This window comes from Schistocerca gregaria, chromosome 1, assembly GCF_023897955.1.
Source record: "Schistocerca gregaria isolate iqSchGreg1 chromosome 1, iqSchGreg1.2, whole genome shotgun sequence".
Taxonomy (NCBI): domain Eukaryota; kingdom Metazoa; phylum Arthropoda; class Insecta; order Orthoptera; family Acrididae; genus Schistocerca; species Schistocerca gregaria.
This window is the reverse complement of record NC_064920.1, coordinates 318,202,127-318,225,657: the sequence shown is the minus strand read 5'-3', so window position 1 is coordinate 318,225,657 and position 23,531 is coordinate 318,202,127. Positions and strand designations below refer to the sequence as shown.

At 43.3% G+C, this 23,531-nt stretch overlaps 1 protein-coding gene across 1 annotated transcript in view; it reads right to left on the bottom strand.

The window, feature by feature from the left end:
• LOC126345423 (uncharacterized) overlaps positions 1–20,800 on the bottom strand; it is a 117,285-nt gene extending 96,485 nt beyond the window's left edge. Inside the window, exon 1 of the mRNA XM_050002105.1 lies at positions 20,599–20,800. Within this exon, the coding sequence (XP_049858062.1) occupies positions 20,599–20,800 (202 nt within the window). The remainder of the gene's footprint in view (positions 1–20,598) is intronic.
• Positions 20,801–23,531: the final 2,731 nt, after the last annotated feature.

The following is a 23,531-nucleotide window of genomic DNA, read 5'->3' as shown; positions in this document are numbered from 1 at the left end:
CTCAAGTGGACGTCACTACAGCGCCCTTCCTACAGTCCTTATCACTACCCATTCGATTATCACGCCTTCAGTTCCATGAAAAAGGCCTTGAAGGACCAACGATTCCTGTCGGATAAGGGTGTTCAGCAAGTAGTAATGGACTTCTTTATGCAGCAGCATCAAATGGACATTTTCAACCTGGATTGTCAATCGGACGATTGCTTCAATACTCTCGGCGATTTTGCCTGATTCACGTACTGATTCTGGACTGTATGGCCTTTGAACGGTAACTTTTTGATCGTCCCTTATAATATGCGGTGTTGAAATGCATTCACTGCGTTCGGCCGTATTAATTTTTCAGGTGCAAGCAAATTATTTTCCGGGAATAAATGTAAAATGGGGTAATCAAATTAAAAAAAGGCAATGGAAAATCAGCTGTTCATTGTTTTAAAAGTATTCGCCACAGTTAATACATTCCTCCCACTGTGAGACAAGATGGTCAATGCCTTCATGGAAAAATGTTTGCTATTGACTGCAGATCCATGACTGTACCTGGGCTTGCACCTCTTCATTCTGAAGCAAATCGATGGCCACGAGCGTCTTTCTTCAGGACTCCAAAAATATAAAATCTTTAAAAAATTCGTGTTAGTATCCTAAAACTGTGACTCATTAAACTAATACTTTGGTAATTTTCACACCTGTCAACACCTACTTTCTTTGGGATTGGAATTATTAAGTTTTTCTTGAAGTCTGACGGTATTTCGATTTTCTCATACATCTTGTTCACCAGATGGAAGAGTTTTGTCGTGGCTGGCTTTCCCAAGGCTATCAGTAGTTCAACTGGAACGTTGTCTACTTCCGTGGCCATACCCTTGGGCATGGGTGTAAGTGTTATCCTTAGCGTAAGTTAAAGTTAGATTAAGTAGTGTGTAAGCCTACGGACCGATGACCTCAGCAGATCGGTCCCATAGGAACTTACCACAAATTAAAAAAAAAATTACTCCTTCCACCTTTCTGCTTTCCCTTCTTTGCTTATAATGGGTTTTCCATCTGAGCTCTTGATATTCATGCAGGTAGTGCTCTTTTCTTCAAGGGTCTCTTTAATTTTCCTGTAGGCAGTATCTATCTTAGCCCTAGTGATACATGCTTCTACATCCTTACATTTGCCCCCTAACCATCCCTGCTTAGCCATTTTGCACTTCCTGTCGATCTCATTTTTGAGACGTATGTATTCTTTTCACCTGCTTCACATACTGGTTTTTGTATTTTCTCATTTCATAAATTAAATTCAATATCTCTTCTGCTACGCAAGGATACCTATTATCTCTCTTCTTTTTACCTACTTGATCCTCTGCTGCCTTCGCTATTCCATCTCTCATAGCTACCCATTCTTCTTCTACTGTATTTCTTTCCCCTGTTCTTGTCAATCTTACCCTAATACTCTCTCTCACACTTTCTACAACCTCTAATTCTTTTAGTTTATGCTGGTCCCACCTCCTTAAATTCCTACCTTTCTGCAGTTTCTTCAGTTTTAATCTACAGTTCATAACCAATAAATTGTGGTCAGAGTCCACTTCTAAACCTGGAAATGTCTTACAATTTAAAACCTAAATCCGAAATCTCTGGCTTACCATTATATAATTTATCTGAAACCTTCCAGTGTCTCCAGGCCTCTTCCATGTATACAACCTTCGTTCATGATTCTTAAACCAAGTATCAGCTATGATTAAGTTATGCTCTGTGTAAAATTCTACCAGGCGGCCTCCTCTTTCATTCCTTGCAGCCAGTCCATGTTCACCTACCACTTTTCCATCTCTTCCTTTTCCTACAATCGCGTTCCAGTCTCCCATGACTACTAAATTTTCGTCTCCCTTAACTATAGGAATAATTTCTTTTATCGCATCATACATTTCTTCAATCTCTTCACCACCTGCGGGAAGCTAGTTGGCATATAAACTCGTGCGTGTTGGTATTTGTGTCTATGCTGTTCGTAGTAGCTTATCCACTCCCGCATTACCGTTATCTGATTTTGCATGTATAACCCTGTATTCGCCTGACCAGAAGTCTTGTTCCTCCTGCCACTGAACTTCAGTAATTCCCAGTATATCTAACTTTAACCTATCCATTTCCCTTTTTTTAATTTTGTAACCTGCCTGCCCTATTAAGGAATCTGACATTCCACGCTCCGATCCGTAGAACGCCAGGATTTTTCCTACTGATAATGACGTCCTCCTTAGAAATCCGCGCCCGAAAATCCGAATGGGGGACTATTTTACCTCCGGAATATTTTATCCAAGAGGACACTATCATCATTTAACCATACACTAAAGCTGCATGCCCTCGGAAAGTTTCCCCTTGCTGTCAGCCGTAATTAGTACCAGCACAGCAAGACCATTTTGGTTGATGTTACAAGGCCAGAACAGTCAATCATCTAAGTTGTTGTCCCGGCAACTAATGAAAAGGCTGCTGCCCCTCTCTAGGAACCACACGTGTGTCTGGCCTCTCAATAGATACCCCTACGTTGTGGCTGCACGTACAGTATGGCCATCTGTATCGCTGAGGCACGCAAGTCTCCCCCAGGGCCACGGTTCATGGGGGGACCTCTTGATTATGTTCCATAAATTTTCGATAGGATTCATGCCTGCAGACCTCAGTACCAAATCTTATACTTGAATTGTCTAGACCATTCTTCAAACCACTAGCTAACAATTATGGTGCCTTGACATGGTGAATTATCATCCATAAAAATCGTTTTTTGGGGACATTAGGTCCATAAATGACTAAAAATGGTCTCCAAGTAGCTTAAGGTAACTATTTATTTGCAATAATAGGTTCAGTTAGAGAGGACCCAGTCCATTCCATGTAAATACAGCCTACACCATTAAGGACCCACCACCAGCTTGAACAGTTCTGATAACTTAGGCCTATGGATTGTTGGAGTCTGCACCACACTCTAACCCTACAGCCATCTCCTACCAAGTGAAATCAGGACTCATCCTACCAGACCACCATTTTCCAGTCATCTAGGATCCAAACAATATGGCAACAATCTAAGGGAGGACTACAGGTGATGTCTTGTTCTTAAGCAATGGCACTCGCGTTGCTCGTCTGCTGCCATAGCCCATTAATGTCAAATTTCATAACCCTCTCGTGATGGATATGATCGTTGTACGTTCCACATTTATTTCTGCTGATATTTCACTCTCATTTGCTTGTCTGTTAGCACTGACAACTCTATAAAAACGCCGCTGCTCTCGCTCGTTAAGTGAAGGTCTCTGGCCACTGTGTTGTCCGTGGTGAGAGGTAATGCCTCAAATTTGGTATGCTTGACACACTCTCGACACTATCTCGGAATACTAAATTCTCTTATGATTTGAGAAATGAGATGTCCCTTGGGTCCAGCTCCAACTGTCATTCCACGTTGAAAGTTTCTTAATTCCCTTAAAGTAGTCACAATCAGGTCGGAAACCTTTTCATATGACTCAATTGAGTGCAAAGGATAGCGCCACCAATGCATTGGCCTTTTATAGCTTGTGTACACGATACTACAGCCATCAGCATATCAGCATCCCTTGAGCTCTGTCACCTCAGCGTACATTCAGGGCTGTTTATTCGGGAAAAAGTGATTCTTTGGATTAAGGGATCCATCAAGTAGACTAAAATGTTAAGAGCTGAATCTAAAATTAATTTTATTTTGAAGTAATTCACAAATAAGAAAAAAAAGTTAACGTAGATGGCCTCAGTACAAAGACTGGTGTAATATGGACAGTAGGTCACACCATTGTGGAGTGGCAAAGAGTACGTGCTGCTGACAAGGCCTGCAAAATATTTGCAATGCAACCACAGTTCGTCATACACAACGGTGTATCATGCAAGGCAACAAATCTTAGGCCCTGTGTTGTGATACTATAAGAAGAAGTGACTAACGGACATGTGGTTATGTATTATCTGTTAATAGAGGGCATGATGATGATGATGAGTCCCATACTCCGTTTACCGAGCGTAGGGGAGCGACGCGGGAGACCCGCGCCGCCATACTAGGCAAGGTCCTAGTGGAGGTGGTTTGCCATTGCCTTCCTCCGACCGTAATGGGGATGATTGATGATGATGATGAAGACGACACAAACACCCAGTCATCACGAGGCAGGTGAAAAATCCCTGACCCCGCCGGGAATCGAACCCGGGACCCCGTGCTCGGGAAGCGAGAACGCTACCGCGAGACCACGAGCTGCGGACATAGAGGGCATAGAATAGCTGAAAAATGAGTACCTGAACAATATCAGTGGTGTACGTGTAGACAAGATGTAGAGCAGTATGTTAAAAAGTCTGTGTCATGTGCACGCCATGCAAAGCTGAGCCATAAACATATTCTGCTGCAAAGATTACCAGAAATCAGCAAAATTTTTTAAATGTTTGGGATTGATCTTTTATGACCTTTTTGCCAAACAGTCGGGAACCTGTAAGTTGTGACACCTGACCATTTCTCGCATTATGTGGTAATGATCGCAGTCCTGAATCGGCGCAGGAGATAATGACTAACTGGTTACTACAGTTTGGTGTTCCAGGCACTTTAATTCCGAATTAGAGACCCAATTTTATGTCGGAATGTATGAAGCAGTTGTACCACCTACCCCTTGTTTGCATGCAGATAACGAGCCTATTAGACCCACAGGTAAATCAAAGAATGGAGCATGTACATTCAAAAAAAACTGCTAAGCCACTATATGAATAGCCATAGTAACGATGAGTATGCTTTATTGCCATACGGTGTTGCAGCTTACAATTCGAAGAACTATGAATTGACAGGTCTATTGATGTACAAAGTAGTGTTTTTTGTTGTTGTTTTTTTTGTCAGTGTTCTGACAGGTTTGATAAGGCACTTTCAACCTATGTCATCAATTATTTGCTGGATATATTCCAGTTTCTGTCTTCCTGTACAGTTTTTGCCCTCTATAGCTCCCTCTAGTACCATGGGAGTCATTCCCTCCTGCCTTAATATACACTCCCGGAAATGGAAAAAAGAACACATTGACACCGGTGTGTCAGACCCACCATACTTGCTCCGGACACTGCGAGAGGGCTGTACAAGCAATGACCAGACGCACGGCACAGCGGACACACCAGGAACCGCGGTGTTGGCTGTCGAATGGCGCTAGCTGCGGAGCATTTGTGCACCGCCGCCGTCAATGTCAGCCAGTTTGCCGTGGCATACGGAGCTCCATCGCAGTCTTTAACACTGGTAGCATGCCGCGACAGCGTGGACGTGAACCGTATGTGCAGTTGACGGACTTTGAGCGAGGGCGTATAGTGGGCATACGGGAGACCGGATGGACGTACCGCCGAATTGCTCAACACGTGGGGCGTAAGGTCTCCACAGTACATCGATGTTGTCGCCAGTGGTCGGCGGAAGGTGCACGTGCCCGTCGACCTGGGACCGGACCGCAGCGACGCACGGATGCACGCCAAGACCGTAGGATCCTACGCAGTGCCGTAGTGGACCGCACAGCCACTTCCCAGCAAGTTAGGGACACTGTTGCTCCTGGGGTATCGGCGAGGACCATTCGCAACCGTCTCCATGAAGCTGGGCTATGGTCCCGCACACCGTTAGGCCGTCTTCCGCTCACACCCCAACATCGTGCAGCCCGCCTCCAGTGGTGTCGCGACAGGCGTGAATGGAGGGACGAATGGAGACGTGTCGTCTTCAGCGATGAGAGTCGCTTCTGCCTTGGTGCCAATGATGGTCGTATGCGTGTTTGGCGCCGTGGAGGTGAGCGCCACAATCAGGACTGCATACGACCGAGGCACACAGGGCCAACACCCGGCATCATGGTGTGGGGAGCAATCTCCTACACTGGCCGTACACCTCTGGTGATCGTCGAGGGGACACTGAATAGTGCACGGTACATCCAAACCGTCATCGAACCCATTGTTCTACCATTCCCAGACCGGCAAGGGAACGTGCTGTTCCAACAGGACAATGCACGTCCGCATGTATCCCGTGCCACCCAACGTGCTCTAGAAGGTGTAAGTCAACTACCCTGGCCAGCAAGATCTCAGGATCTGTCCCCCATTGAGCATGTTTGGGACTGGATGAAGCGTCGTCTCACGCGGTCTGCACGTCCAGCACGAACGCTGGTCCAACTGAGGCGCCAGGTGGAAATGGCGTGGCAAGCCGTTCCACAGGACTACATCCAGCATCTCTACGATCGTCTCCATGGGAGAATAGCAGCCTGCATTGCTGCGAAAGGTGGATATACACTGTACTAGTGCCGACATTGTGCATGCTCTGTTGCCTGTGTCTATGTGCCTGTGGTTCTGTCAGTGTGATCATGTGATGTATCTGACCCCAGGAATGTGTCAATAAAGTTTCCCCTTCCTGGGACAATGAATTCACGGTGTTCTTATTTCAATTTCCAGGAGTGTATGTCATATCCCTTCTCCTTATCCACATATTCCTACCCTCTTCGATTCTGCGCCGAACCGCCTCATTCTTTACCTTATCAGTCCACCTAATTTTCAACATTTGTTTATAGCACCACATCTCAAACGCTTAGATTCTCCTCTGTTCCGGTTTTCCCACAGTCCATGTTTCACTAACATACAATGCTGTACCGCAGACGTACATTCTCAGAAATTTCTTCTTCAACTTAGGGCCGATATTTGATATTAGTAGACTTCTCTTGGCCAGGAATGTCCTTTTTTCGATTCCTACTCTGCTTTTGATGTCCTCCTTGCTCCGACCGTCATCTGTTATTTTACTTCCTAGGTAGTAGAATTCGTTAACTTCATCTACTTCGTGACCATCAATCCTGATGTTAAGTTTCTCGCTGTTCTCCTTTCTACTACATCTCATTACCTTCGTCTTTCTTCGATTTACTCTCAATTCATACTCTGTCCTCATTAGACTGTTCATTTCGTTCAGCAGATCATGTAATTCTTCTTCATTTTCACTCAGGATAGCAATGTCATCATATCATTGATATCTTTTCACCTTTCATTTTAATTCAACTCCTGAACCTTTCTTTTATTTCCATCATTGCTTCCTCGATGTACAGATTGAACAGTAGTGACGAAAGGCTACATCCTTTTTAATACGAGCACTTCGTTTTGGTTGTCCACTCTTATTATTCCCTCTTGGCTGTCGTACGTATTGTATGAAACCCGTCTCTCCCTATAGCTTACCCCTACTTTTCTCAGAATTTCGAACACCTTGCACCACTTTACATTGTTGAACGCTTTTACCAAGTCGACAAATCATATGAATGTGTCTTGGTGCCATTATTCCATTATTAACAGCAACGTCAGAATTGCCTCTCTCGTGCCTTTACCTTTCCTAAAGCCAATATAATCGTCATCTAGTGTATCCTCAATTTCCTTTTCCATTCTTCTGTGTATTATTCTTGTAGGCAACTTGGATGCATGAGCTGCTACGCTGGTTGTGCGGTAATTCTCGTACTTTTCAGCTCTTGCCATTTCTAAATTGTGTGGATGATGTTTTTCCGAAAGTCAGATGGTATGTCGCCAGACTCGTACATTCCACACACCAACGTGAATAGTCGTTTTGTTGCCACTTCCCCCAGTGATTTTAGAAATTCTAATGGAATGTTATCCATTCCTTCTGCCTTAGTTCATCGTAAGTCTTTCAAATTCTGATTATAATACTGGATCCCCTATTTCTCCTAAATCGATTCCTGTTTTTTCTTCTATCACATCAGAGAAATCTTCCCCCTCACATAGGCTTTCAATGTATTCTTTCCACCTATCCTTTCTCTCCTTTGCATTTAAAAGTGGAATTCCCGTTGCACTCTTAATGTTATTACCATTGCTTTTAATGTCACCGAAGGTTGTTTTGACTTTCCTGTATGCTGAGTCTGTCCTTCCAACAATCATTTCTTTTTCGATGTCTTCACATTTTTTTGTGCAGCCGTTTCATCTTAGCTTCCCTGCATTTCCTATTTATTTCATTCCTCAGCAATTTGTATTTCTGAATTCCTGGATTTCCCTGAGCACTTTTGTACATCATCCTTTCATCGATCAGCTGAAGTACTTCTTTTGTTACCCATGGTTTCTTCGCCGTTACCTTCTTTGTACCTATGATTTTCTTTGCAGGTGATTGCGATTTTTAGAGATGTCCATTCCTCTTCAACTGTATTGCCTACTGAGCTATTGCTTATTGCTTACAGAACTTCAACCGTTTCTCGTCATTCTTTAGAACTTCCATGTCCCACTTGTTTGCGTATTGATTCTTCCTGACTAATGTCATAAACTTCCGCCTACTCTTCGTCACCACTAGTTGCGATCTGAGTCTATGTCTGCTCTTGGGTACGCCTTACAATCCAGTACCTGATTTAGGAATCTCTGTCTGACGATGATGTAATCTAACTGAAATCTTCCCGTATCACCCGGCCTTTTCCAAGGATACCACCAACTCTTGTGAATCTTGAACAGGGTATTCGCTAGTACTAGCTGAAACTTCTTACAGAACTCAATTAGCCTTTCCCTTCTCTCATTCCTTGTCCTAAGTCCATATTCGCCTGTAACCTTCTCTTCTACTCCTTCCCCTACAACTGCTTTCCAGTGTCCCATGACTACTAGATTTTCATATCTCTTTAAATACTGTATAACCCTTTCAGTATCCCCATACACTTCCTCTATCTCTTCGTATTCAGCCTGCGACATAGCAATGTACACCTGAACTATCTTTGTTGGTGTTGGTTTGCTGTCGATTTTGATAAGAACAAGTCTACGTTCCTATCCATAACGAATGCTACTCTCATTATACAATTTTCTTCTGCTGTTGATATTACCCTATAGTTATCTGACCAGAAATCCTTGTCTTCTTTTCACTTCACTTCACTTCACTGACCCCTACTACATATAAATTGGGCCTTTGCATTTTCCTTTTCAGATTTTCTATTGGTTGGACGCAAAATGTAGCCGCTACTCGAGACAGTCAAACTGCAACGTACTATACGGTTTATGGTAACAGATAAATGAAGTGAAACTGAACGTCAAATGAAACCAATTTGTTGCTATCTAACCACAACAGGCCGAGCATACAACCATACAGAACTTAGGGCTCCACTGATATAACCTACGGAGCCTGTTGCACACTGATACATTGTGGCACAATGAAATATTTCAAATCATGAAAGGCCAGCCTAAGGAAGTTAATAAAAAAATGGAAAAGCACAGATAAATTTGAAATACTAAATAACACGATATGGGAATGGTCTGTTAGAAAAGGATATACCCTGACAACAACATTAAGATTCAATCTTAATTTTAGTGAATACAAGAAAACAAGTTATATTGAACTGTGACCTTAAAAATTTTAATATTATGTAGAGTGAAACAAGTATAATTTTAAGTAGTAGTGCCATCAAAGACAAGCAGAGTGCCCACATGCAACGTTTAATTCTCCACATTTAGCCAGTTCACTCACATCTATTTGAATAACTTGTTCACCAAAGTAAAGTTCAGTAACAAATATATAGTACACAGTGGATAAACATTCCCAAGGTTGCAAACCGTTGCACTGAAATAACTAAGTCCAAAGTAGCTACATACCACGCAATCGCGCTGCTCATATGCCGCACAGTGGCTTACCACTTTGCCCAATAACCTGTTGACGGCAAAGGCCCCTTATATTTACTTTGTCATGAGATAGACTACCTTAATCAAAAGAGCGCTCGTATCAGCATGCCCTTCACTTTTAAATACAGAAAAAGCCCAATATACGGCACTCTGATATATCGCGGACTCGGGTATAATGCGGTATAAAATACGTCCCAAAAAATTAAATATCGTTTATAAATGACTTTTAGCACACTCAGTATATTTTACAAATTTGAAAAAATCTTATCATAGTCTGTATGTAGCCTTTATGAAGTGGTGTAATTTACTGCTGCAACCTCCGAGCTCTCTAAACAAGAACCATAATAGATGGACGTAATAAACGCTAACTTTTGTTTGTCTTGTCAGTAAATAAGGATTGTTGTTGGACAGAAACTTTGTATACGCATCTCGCGGTTAACAATGTGATGCTGTAAACTAACTGATTAAGCAATAGTGCTTGCTAATGATCTAAATCAGCACCTTTATCATATAGATCATGTATTATTTATTCACTGCCTAGATGTGTGCTTCTTACGACTTCACAGGAACGAGAAGCGTATTCTGTAAGAGACAAAGTAACAATTACTGATCGTGCGAAGAATTATGAAACTAAAGTAAGTTCGTCACGCGAGTTGGTGAGTGAAAGAAGAAAATTAACTTAGAAGTTCTGTAGACGCTTACGAAAGTGGTGTGAGACTGGACAAAAATAGGACTAAAAAGGAAAAGACAGTCAACTTGAAGAATATCTTTCTAGCTGGTCTTTAATAAAGAGCAGCAAAGGTGTGCCACTTTCAGGACAAAGCTGATAAATTTCACTTTGCTTTGCATGGTAACAAAGATTTTTTTAGCTAGCGACGGTTGGTTTTCAAGCTGGAAATGTGGCCGTGGAATTCGCCAAACGATCACAGAAGCAAGAAGTCTGGTTCACAGTTCAGACTAATAGCAGCAGAAAATTTAAATGATCGTTAAGTATGTAACTGTGGTGAATCAGAGCTAAACAGAGCTACAGTACTGACTGCTTCCAAACAGCACTCTCGATACAAAAAAAAAATATCAGGAAATAAAAGTGCACTGAAAATAAATAAAGACAGAATAATCCTCGTCTTTGCCACAAATAATTAGGGCAGCCTCTTATTATAGGCAAAATTAAAAACCCTAAATGTTTCAAGATGTGAACATATCATCATTTCAAGTCACTTAGAGGCTTCAAAGCATTCTTGGATTACCCGTGAAATTCTCTCCAACTGGTTTCGGAAAGAATTTGTTCCGGAGGTGAGGAAGCACCTACGTCACCTACACTGAGAGAAGAAGCTCTACTAATCCTTGATCACTGTCTAGCTCATTCATCAGCTGACGTATTGCAATGAGAGATGGGAAGAAAAACGTTTTGCCAAAAAAACACAAATCCATTAATTCAGCCACTGGATCAGAGTGTCATACGTGCATTTAAGGCTCATTGTCACCGTGAACCTCTAGGTTCAAGTTCAAATGAGGAAATGAGATCTGTAAATCTGAAGATGTTTTGTACTCAGTAGGCCTGACTTTGCAAAACATCGGTCCTATCACTTTTAGGAATTGCTGGTACAGATTTTCCATTGAAGAAAACGTAACGTATGAACAGTATAGTGACATATATTTCAACAGCAGTGACATCAAGTTGCATGCAAATTGGAAATTTGTGTTAAGTTCTTATGGGACTAAACGTCTGAGAACATCGATCCCTAGGTTTACACACTACTTAAAACTAGCTTAAATTAACTTACGCTAAGGACAACACACACACACACACACACCCACACACACACACACACACACACACACACACACACACACACACACACACACCTAAGCCCGAGGGAGGACTCTAACCTCTGTCGGGGAGATCTGCGCGAACCGTGACAAGTTGCCCCAGACCGCGCAGCAAACCCGTCTGCATTTTATGTTCAACCGTGCAGTATTGTTCTTTAAGACCTCAATCGTTAGGTAATCGTCTGCAACAAAGAACCGATTTCGGAGATCGTTATTGATGCTGTTCGAAATGAGAGGAGTGAAGCAGACTAGGGTGAGGATGATGAAGCCGAAGAAGAAGGTACACTTGATGTTCCCAGTACACGCTCGATGGAGCGACAAAGTGAAATAAATCAAATTGAGGTGTTTCACCTGAAGAGCATACAACAATACGCACTAAAGAATCTGCGATGTATAAGTCACCAAAAAAAGCTAATTGACAGCTTTTAAAAAGTAGACTAATGTCGTACTGCACCTTGCAGGATGAGTTGTAAATTACCAGACTTTATCTGATAGTGTACCTTTTACACCACACTGAAACAAACGTTATTGTTTGTTCGACATTTGAGTGTAGTTTGGGTAATTGCTGTACCCCTTTTAGTAAGTTTCTGATACATTTCACTTGCAATCTTCTTTAAGTTTAAATACAGTATAGTATCATGTTATAATATTACGTTATGTATTCTTCCCATTCTTTCATGCGTATTTTGTCCTTGTACTGCATACGCTTGACAACCCAAGAGTTCGCTATAACGTGGGAGTTAAGCATGTCCCCTGACAATCACGTTATATGGTGATTTTGTTGTATTCCAGATATACACTCCTGGAAATTGAAATAAGAACACCGTGAATTCATTGTCCCAGGAAGGGGAAACTTTATTGACACATTCCTGGGGTCAGATACATCACATGATCACACTGACAGAACCACAGGCACATAGACACAGGCAACAGAGCATGCACAATGTCGGCACTAGTACAGTGTATATCCACCTTTCGCAGCAATGCAGGCTGCTATTCTCCCATGGAGACGATCGTAGAGATGCTGGATGTAGTCCTGTGGAACGGCTTACCACGCCATCTCCACCTGGCGCCTCAGTTGGACCAGCGTTCGTGCTGGACGTGCAGACCGCGTGAGACGACGCTTCATCCAGTCCCAAACATGCTCAATGGGGGACAGATCCGGAGATCTTGCTGGCCAGGGTAGTTGACTTACACCTTCTAGAGCACGTTGGGTGGCACGGGATACATGCAGAAGTGCATTGTCCTGTTGGAACAGCACGTTCCCTTGCCGGTCTGGGAATGATAGAACGATGGGATCGATGACGGTTTGGATGTACCGTGCACTATTCAGTGTCCCTTCGACGATCACCAGAGGTGTACGGCCAGTCTAGGAGATCGCTCCCCACACCATGATGCCGGGTGTTGGCCCTGTGTGCCTCGGTCGTATGCAGTCCTGATTGTGGCGCTCACCTCCACGGCGCCAAACACGCATACGACCATCACTGGCACCAAGGCAGAAGCGACTCTCATCGCTGAAGACGACACGTCTCCATTCGTCCCTCCATTCACGCCTGTCACGACACCACTGGAGGCGGGCTGCGCGATGTTGGGGCGTGTGCGGTAGACGGCCTAACGGTGTGCGGGACCGTAGCCCAGCTTCATGGAGACGGTTGCGAATGGTCCTCGCCGATACCCCAGGAGCAACAGTGTCCCTAATTTGCTGGGAAGTGGCGGTGCGGTCCCCTACGGCACTGCGTAGGATCCTACGGTCTTGGTGTGCATCCGTGCGTCGCTGCGGTCCGGTCCCAGGTCGACGGGCACGTGCACCTTCCGCCGACCACTGGCGACAACATCGATGTACTGTGGAGACCTCGCGCCCCACGTGTTGAGAAATTCGGCGGTACGTCCACCCGGTCTCCCGTATGCCCACTATACGCCCTCGCTCAAAGTCCGTCAACTGCACATACGGTTCACGTCCACGCTGTCGCGGCATGCTACCAGTGTTAAAGACTGCGATGGAGCTCCGTATGCCACGGCAAACTGGCTGACATTGACGGCGGCGGTGCACAAATGCTGCGCAGCTAGCGCCATTCGACAGCCAACACCGCGGTTCCTGGTGTGTCCGCTGTGCCGTGCGTCTGATCATTGCTTGTACAGCCCTCTCGCAATGTCCGGAGCAAGTATGGTGGGTCTGACACACCGGTGTCAATGTGTTCTTTTTTCCATTTCCAGGAGTGTATGTGTTATACATGACTGAACAACTCCACTTGACAACCATTTCAATACAGTCACTTATTACCTTACAATGAATTTCAAATTCCATTTTGTACATGAATGGCTATCTCTAGACAAAGGGACAACTTCATTCTCTGTTGCCAGCTTTGCACTACAGTATTCAAGTAACATCTTTACAAACATGAATTCGCAACGTCTTACTAAATAAACATAAACAAATAAAAACAATGTTGTTGTTGTGGTCTTCAGTCGTGAGACTGGTATGTTGCAGCTCTCCATGCTACTCTATCCTGTGCAAGTTTCTTCATCTCCCAGTACCTACTGCAACCTTCATCCTTCTGAATCTGCTTAGTATATTCACCTCTTGGCCTCCCTCTACGATTTTTACCCTCCACGCTGCCTCCAATGCTAAATTTGTGATCCCTTGATGCCTCAGAACATGTCCTACCAACCGGTCCCTTCTTCCCGTCAAGTTGTCCCACAAACTCCTCCTCTCCCCAAATTCTATCAATAGCTCCTCATTAGTTATGTGATCTACCCATCTAATCTTCAGCATTCTTCTGTAGCACCACATTTCGAAAGCTTCTATTCTCTTCCTATCCAAACTATTTATCGTCCATGTTTCACTTCCATACATGGCTACACTCCATACAAATACTTTCAGAAACGACTTCCTCATACTTAAATCTATACTCGATGTAAACAAATTTCTCTTCTTCAGAGACACTTTCCTTGCCATTGCCAGTCTACATTTTATATCTTCTCTACTTCGACCATCGTCAGTTATTTTCCTCCCCAAATAGCAAAACTCCTTTACTGTAAGTGTCTCATTTCCTAATCTAATTCCCTCAGCATCACCCGACGTAATTCTACTACATTCCATTATCCTCGTTTTGCTTTTGTTGATGTTCGTCTTATATTCTCCCTTCATGACACTGTCCATTCCGTTCAACTGCTCTTCCAAGTCCTTTGCCGTCTCTGACAGAATTACAATGTCATCGTCGAACCTCAAAGTTTTTATTTCTTCTCCATGGATTTTAATACCTACTCCGAATTTTTCCTCCATGCACAGATTGAATAACATTGGGGAGAGGCTACAACCCTGTCTCACTCCCTTCCAAACCACTAACTTCCTTTCATACCACTCGACTCTTATAACTGCCATCTGGTTTCTGTACAAATTGTAAATAACCTTACGCTCCCTGTATTTTACCACTGCCACCGTTAGAATTTGGAAGAGAGTATTCCAGTCAACACTGTCAAAAGCTTTCTCTAAGTCTACAAATGCTAGAAACGTAGGTTTGCCTTTCCATAATCTTTCTTCTAAGGTAAGTCGTATTGTCCATATTGCCTCACGTGATCCAATTTTCTACGGAATCCAAACTGATCTTCCCCGAGGTCGGCTTCTACCAGTTTTTCCATTCGTCTGTAAAGAATTCTTGTTAGTATTTTGCAGCTGTGACTTATTAAGCTGATAGTCCGGTTATTTTCGCGTCTGTCAACACCTGCTTTCTTTGGGATTGGAAGTATTGTATTCTTCTTGAAGTCTGAGGGTACTTCACCTGTCTCATACATCTTGCTAACCAAATGGTAGAGTTTTGTCAGGACTGGCTCTCCCAAGGCCGTCAGTAGTTCTAATGGAATGTTGTCTACTCCCGGGGCCTTGTTTCGGCTCAGGTCTTTCAGTGCTCTGTCAAACTCTTCACGCAGTATCGTATCTCCCATTTCATCTTAAACTTAATCTACATTCTCTTCCATTTCTATAATATTGTCCTCAAGTACATCTCCCTTGTATAGACCCTCTATATACTCCTTCCACCTTTCTGCTTTCCCTTCTTTGGTTAGGACTGGGTTTCCATCTGAGATCTTGATATTCATACAAGTGGTTGTCTTTTCTCCAAAGGTCTCTTTAATTTTCCTGTAGGCAGTATCTATCTTACCCCTAGTGAGATAAGCCTCTACATCCTTACATTTGTCCTCTACCCATCCCTGCTTAGCCATTTTGCACTTCCTGTCGATCTCATTTTTGAGAATTTTGTATTCCTTTATACCTGCTTCAGTTACTGCGTTTTTATGTTTCCTCCTTTCATCAATTATATTAAATATTTCTTCTGTTACCCAAGGATTTCTATTAGCCCTCATATTTTTACCTACTTGATCCTCTGCTGTCTTCACTACTTCATCCCTCAGAGCTACCCATTGTTCTTCTACTGTATTTCTTTCCCCCACTGCTGTCAATTTTTCCCTTATGCCCTCCCTGAAACTATGTACAACCTCTGGTTTAGTCAGTTTATCCAGGTCCCATCTCCTTAAATTCACACCTTTTTTAAATTTCTTCAATTTTAATCTCCAGTTCATAACCAATAGATTGTGGTCAGGGTCCACACCTGCCCCAGGAAATGTCTTACAATTTAAAACCTGGTTCCTAAATCTCTGTCCTACCATTACATAATGTATCTGATACCTTTTAATATCTTCGGGATTCTTCCATGTATACAATCTTCCTTCATGATTCTTGAACGAAGTGTTAGCTATGGTTAAGTTATGCTCTGTGCAAAATTCTGACAGACGGCTTCCTCTTTCATTTCTTACCCCAAACCATGTGCACCTACTATGTTTCCTTCTCTCCCTTTTCCTACTACCGAATTCCAGTCACCCATGACTATTAAATTTTCGTCGCCCTTCACTATATGTATAATTTCTTTAATTTGATCATACATTTGATCAATTGCTTCGTCAATTGCAGAGCTAGTTGACATATAAACCTGTACTACTGTAGTAGGTGTGGGCTTCGTATCTATCTTGGCCACAATAATGCGTTCACTATGCTGTTTGTAGTAGCTTACCCGCTTTCCTATTTTTTATTCATTATTAAACCTACACCTGCATTACCCCTATTTGATTTTGTATTTATAACCCTGTATTCACCCAAGTCTTGTTCCTCCTGCCACCGAACTTCACTAACTCCCACTATATCTAACTTTAACCTATCCGTTTCCCTTTTTAAATTTTCTAACCTGCCTGCTCGATTGAGGGATCTGACATTCCACTCTCCGATCCGTAGAACGCCAGTTTTCTTTCTCCTGCTAACAACGTCCTCTTGAGTAGTCCCCGCCCGGAGATCCGAATGGGGGACTATGTTACCTCCGGAATATTTTACCCAAGAGGACGCCATCATCATTTAACCATACAGTAAAGCTGCAAGCCCTCCGGAAAAATTAGGGCTGTAGTTTCCCCTTGCTTTCAGCCGGTCGCAGTACCAGCACAGCAAGGCCGTTTTGGTTATTGTTGCAAGGCCAGATCAGTCAATCATCCAGAGTGTTGCCCCTGCAACTACTGAAAAGGCTGCTGCCCCTCTTCAGGAACCACACGTTTGTCTGGCCTCTCAACACATACCACTCCGTTGTGGTTGCACCTACGGTACGAATAATTCATGCTGATGCTAACGTGTTTGCGTTTCTGCGAAGAACTTTTTTTTTGTACTCAGTAAAAAAATATAATAATTTACTTATAAAAAATTTTGGTCCCAGTGTTGATTTGTTAAATGCGCTCATTTTAAAACCTATTTCAGTACCTGTGAATCAAATGTAAAGGGTGATTATAATTAATGTTAAACTTTCAAACCGCTATAGGAATGACGTCTCTGGTCAGAATGACATCAAATTGCAACGAAATATTATCATAGAAGTGTGAAAACGTACGGCAGAAGAAAAATAAATAATTACAAAATGTAGCAATAGATGGCGCTGTAAGCATCATAATTTAATAGTGGTCGACTAAAAATGGCAAATGAATCATACAAAAATGCCTAAGGTGTACGTTTGACGTTAAACAAACTGTACTACTCAGTGTGCACGGGTGAATACGTGTGATACTGTTAGTTACGTAAGCCTATCCATTACGGCAAAGTCATACCACATAGGAATGGAAAAATCGGTTTTTAATTTTACTGAGCCCAAAAACTGTATAAAATAAAATTGCATTATTAATTTCCGTATGACTGGAGCTAAACATGTTCAATATGCTGTAAACGTTTTCTACAACAAGTTTAAATTGAGAAATAGTGAGTTCCACAACAGATCGAGGTGTTTCCGAAGTCACGTTCAGAACGTGTTGCGCAATGCGTACCTTCAATGCAACTAAGTTTGTGATCGGAACACTGAATGCAACATCTTTCAGATAGCCTCACAGCCAGAAGGCACTCAAATTAAGATCAGGTCATCGGGACGGCCAGGTCGCTTATAGTTCTAGCAGTTCCGAAATGACACTTCAGCAGCTGCTTACCTGGATTTGCAATGTGCGGAGGTGCGGCATCTTGCATAAAAATGATCTCGTTCACACATCCACTCTGCTGGAGAGTTGGTATGACGTGGCTGAGAAAAAGACACTCATAGCGCTACCCTTGACGATACAGGTAACAGGACCGGAAGAACATGCTACTTCGAAAAAATATCGCCCTATGATACATGATGCCGTAAACCCATACCACACACTGGCCTTTTCAGGATGCAGTGGTACTGGTTGATTTGCGTGTAGATTTTCCGTTGCCCACATTCGAAAATTCTGTGTATTGACATTTCCTGTCAGATCGAAGTGGGCTTCGTCTGTCCACAAAATCTTCCGCGACCAATCATTGTCCACTTCCATGCGAGCTAGAAACTCTAAAGCAAAGTTCTCTCTTGATGGCAGGTCAATAGGAATCAACTCGTGCATATGGGTAATTTTGAATGGATAACAAAGAAGGATGTTTCGTAGGATTTTACGCACGGGTATGTCCAATTACGGGCAAGTTTCCGTACACTACACGTTTGCACGCCACAACTCGTCTCCTCGTGCGTTGCTGTGGTCACTGCTTCCACTGACGCCGAATCAATTCGTTTCCTCCCTCTGCCAAAAGAATCCGTCTTTTGTAATTTGTTATCATTTTCTCCAGACCCAGGGCAGTCATCGGACCAACGCCTGTTTTCAAAACCTTCAGTGTCAGAAACTTCTGCAGAGCGACGTGTGCACAGTCATCATTCTTGTAATACTGCTTTACAAGCAGAGTGGGATCTTACATTAAAACAGTCATGGCGAACGCGCAGACGCCAAGGGCGGAAAAACCGTGTACCCGGCGTGTTTATACCAACTTCAATGGGTCGTGTGCATGACAAGTGTTTTCATTTACGTATTCTGACACATACAGCGCTATCAATTGATCAATTTTCACACTACTTTTTGTCTGCTGCCATACGTTTTCCCCATTCTCCGATAATATTCCGTTGCAATTTGACGTCATTCTGAGCAGTGGTGTTATTTCTACTGAAAGTTTAATTTTAATTATAATCACCCTGTATATTTAAATATGTCTGTATTATTTGTTGTTTTAATATAAAAAATTGCACACGTGTCACTTTCACAATACTTGTTTTATAATTATGATACTAATTTTATTAAACCAATCTCCTCTTTTCAGTTTCAGTACTGTTATCAGATTTTTGTAGCTTGTCAGGAAGTTATTTTAGTGTTTTTTAATGAATGGCTTCTGTTTTTATCACATTTAGTCATGCTACGTAGCGTCCATAGCCGTGCAGTGTCTCGATTTTACCCCTTACCTTCCACGGAGGTCTCTAAGTGGCTTCCACTTAGTTACTCGCTAGATACCAAGACATTTTCTAGCTCAGCTCACTATGGCACCTCGGACCTGTGGACTGCTCTTTCTTACCTGCCTCATTTGGCCTCTTATACTGCAACTTGTCAGCCACATATCGTACAAGGAAATCTCCTATTCTTCGGCCAGTTTATGTATAAGATGTACCACTTGTTCTAACATATCAAAACTTAAAGATGGGGAAAATGGCGAGCCTGTGCTAAATCTCTCGAAAGTTTCGTGAGAGGTAAGGAAGTGAGTACAGAAAACCAATGGCACTACCTTGAACGTCAGGAACCAACAGGACAGTGCAGTGCTAAACTCCTGGAGCACCTTGTAGGTCAGTGGGTGATACTGACAAGGTCATACACCCCAAAGCGGGAAACGTACAAATTCGTCACCCAGCGTCCGGGTCCATATCAGATAATTGTGTGGTCTTACCATTGAATGTGAAACCGCAGTTTCCAACAAGTGGAATGGTCGTACGTGTTGGATGTATGTGTCCTTTGTGGGGCACACCAGATTCACTGCTATAAGCACCGCCGCCACTCTCTAAAAAGGGCGGAGAGTAACGTAAGAAGAAAAGACAAGCCACACCCTCACAAGTTACGTGCACATTACCGTACGTGTTAAGGCCAAGGACGTGGTAGTGTATTAGGTACGTTTTGTGTTTTATTAAGTGTATTTTTTGTGTCACTACCACACTAAAAAAGGTGTGTGATTTAGTGTACAAAAAATGGAGGTTTTTTTGTTGTAGTTTTGAGATTTTGTTTTGCGGACTATAATATGTGGGTAGATTTCGTATTGTGATAGGTTGAAAATTATTTTGGGAGATATCATGGATGTAGTTTACTTGCATTGATTGGTCTTGTTGTTATAGTAATTCAGAGTCAGTTCCGGAAAGGTACTGAGTCTGCATGGCTAAGGCTTCCACTCAGGAACTGTGGTTGGAGGTGCTTACCACACGTTGGGTCCAGACACTTGGCTTGGGCCCCGCACATGACCGGAAACTGCGCATTTTGATAATAACGCCAGGTTCCGCAATGATCATCTGTCGTCGACTGCTGCCTACACCATGAACGGCTCCATCCCAGCCGTCAACCCGTCAGTGTGGATCACCCAGCGTCGTCTGCAACTGGCAGCTTCCTCTGTCAGCTGCTGGTCCATGGGCCGCAACTAAACCTGTTGCTGTCTAGGCCTGAAATAGCTCCTTCTAGCTGTCACCTGCTGCAGGCTGACATCAATCAGCTTCTTTTCGCCACTTAGGGGTTTTTGGTTTACAGGCCGCACTTCAATGCCTCCTGCGCCTGACCCACTGCGAGTTGCTGGCTGGTTACTGCATTTACCTCCAACAGCGCGTCCGGCCCGCATCCAAGGCTCATGCCACTGAGTGTCACATACATGCTGGCCTGGCGTAGCTGCACAATCAAGGAAGCGCTGACACCGCTCCTTTGACGTAGCAGCTTTGGGGCTTGGCGACGTTGTTGCTGCTCTCACTGCCACGTGCATCACTGGACAAGCGCTGCTGCCTAGGTCATCGCACGCCATTGGGACACTGTCTACATCTGCTCTATGATTTCTGCTGAATAAACTTGTTGTTACCGCTGTGTTTGTGATTCCATTATGGCCAAGAAACTGGTTCTTTACACCTGCTGCCCAGCCATCCATCCTGCAATGTCATTGTGACCTACACTGATAGAAAAGAATCGCAAAACCAAAAAGTTGCTGTGCGCCTTAGCAGAAAGCTAATAGGCGTGTTTCTACATCTGAAAGATGATGTCTGATGAAATTTCGCACCATTCGCATAAGACTGGAGCTAGTACCGCCACTGTAGGGTACAAATCATGTTTGCTTTAAATACCTGTTGTAACGGTCGTGTACGTTAGTTACCACTGAGACTGGATGTGGTGAGTTGATGTTAATCATGAACGTCCTTAAGGCGACAAAGACGCCTTCATCAGTACCTCACTGAGTTCGAAAGAGGTCGTGTAATGGGGCTACGAGAAGCTGGATGTTCCCTTTGGAATACTGCTGAAAGACTTGGCAGGAATGAAGCCACTGTACATGACTGCTGGCAGTGCAGGTCACGAAATGTACGGCGGCCTCAACAAGACCGGGCTCCGGGCGACCGTGTAGCACTACCGAGAGGCACACATGTTGTCTGGCGTTCGGCTGCGGAACGTCATACTGCATTTGCAACAGCACTTTGAGCAGTAGTTGGCACCACAGTGACACAATGAACTGTTACAAATCGCTTACCTCAAAGATAGTTCCGACCCAGATTCTCTGCAGTACGCATTCCACTGAACAAAAACCACCACATTTGCGAATGCAGTGATGTGAAGCGAAAGTCCTTTGGAGGGCAGGATGAACACCTGCTGTGTTTTCTGATGAACGCTGGTTCTGTCTCCGTGCCAGTGATGGCCGTATGTTGGTTAATAGGAGAAGCTAGTTGACGGCCTTCAACCAAGCTGTCTGAATGCTGCAAACACTGGACTCACACTGTGTGGGTGCGATATCGTATGACAGGAGGGCCACTACCCTGGTTTTCCAACTACCCTGACTGCAAATCTCGTGATTCAACCTGCTGAGACGCCTTTCATGAAAAGCATTCCAGGAGGTGTTTTCCGACAGTATAACGCCCGCCCACATACCGCTGTCGTAACCCAACATGCTCTACGTGGTGTCGACGTGTTGCCTTGACCTGTTCCATCACCATATCTGTCTCCACTTGAGCACATATGAGACATCATCGGACGAAAACTCCGCGATCAGCCACAAACAACGTTAACTGTCCATTTATTGACCGATCAAGTGAAACAAACAAGTAATTTCATCCCACAAACTGAATCCAGCTCTTGTACAACACCATACAAGTACGTTCGCATGCTTGTATTCAACATTCTGGCTGTTACGCCAGTTGTTAATGTACCAGTATTTCATGTTTGCGATGGATTTTCTCGTGTTTTCTTTAACCTGCGATCTTTCAATGTCAACCAGTTATATATGCCACCTAGACAAATTATCCCCGAAATTTCAGTGCTCTACATTATTTTTGGTGCTGCGAGTATTTTCCTTCATTGCATTACGGAGTCAGTAACGCTCGGACCGTCCTGATGTATTTTAACTGTAATGTTGCTCTTCATTATATTTAAATCTCATAACCGTACGACTTTTCTCTCATGTCAGCTGATGTGACAGACTTGTGCTGTTTGCTGGATCGAGACTCTCGAGTTGCACGACCTAATGACTAGGAACTTCGTGTAACCCTCTCTTCCCCTCTTACCAGCCAAATTCTGACCATGAGACATTTCCCTTCTGTCATAATTTGTACGAACTGTCTCTAGTGCGTTAAAGACTTTGTCTCCGTACTCCATCGGCAAAAGATTCCAGATGGATCCCCCATTGGGATCCCTGGTAAGGGTAGCAAGGGGGAGGTAACCACGAAAAAAAAGATTGAATAGCCAAGAAAGGAGATTCTACGAGACGGAGCATGAATATCAGAAGTCTGAATATGGAAGGGAAGCCATAAAACCTGAAAATGGAAATGGAAAAGTTCAGTGTAAATATAGTGGGGGTCACTGAAGTGAAATGGAATGAGGATTTCTGGTCAAACGAAAACGTGTAATATCCAAAACAGCAGAAAATGGAGTAACAGGAATAAGTTTTTTTATGAATAGGAATTTAGGAAAGAGAGTGAGTCACTACCAACAGTTCAGTAATAGGGTTGATCTAATCACAAACGACAACAGGCCTACGCCAACAATAATAATTCAGGTAGACACGCGAATGTCAAAAGGAGAAGATGAAACGTTAGAGAAGATACATCTGAATATCCAACGGGCAACTCAGTATATAAAGGCAGATGTTTATCCAATAAACTTGTGGGACTGAAATGCGGATAAATTTCAGATATTAAAGGCGAATACCACGTATGCTTGGAAAAGGCCGGAGACTTTGACATATTCTAGCAGAATCACGCGTTAGAAAATGAGGCATCTTCAGAAACGGATATAGACTCGGCTCACAATTTAATAAAGATGAAGAGTAGACTTAGATTTAAGAGAATCGCCCAGAAGGATAAGAGTGGAAATAAGCTGGATACTGAAGGACTGAGGAACTATGGCATGCCGTTTAAGTTGTGAAGAGATTGAAGAAATGTATGATGCGATAAAAGAAGTTATTGAGATAGTGAAGGGAGACGAAAATTTAGTAATCATGGGAGACTGGAATTCAATAGTAGCAAGAATAAGAGAAGGAAAAGCGGTAGGAGAATATG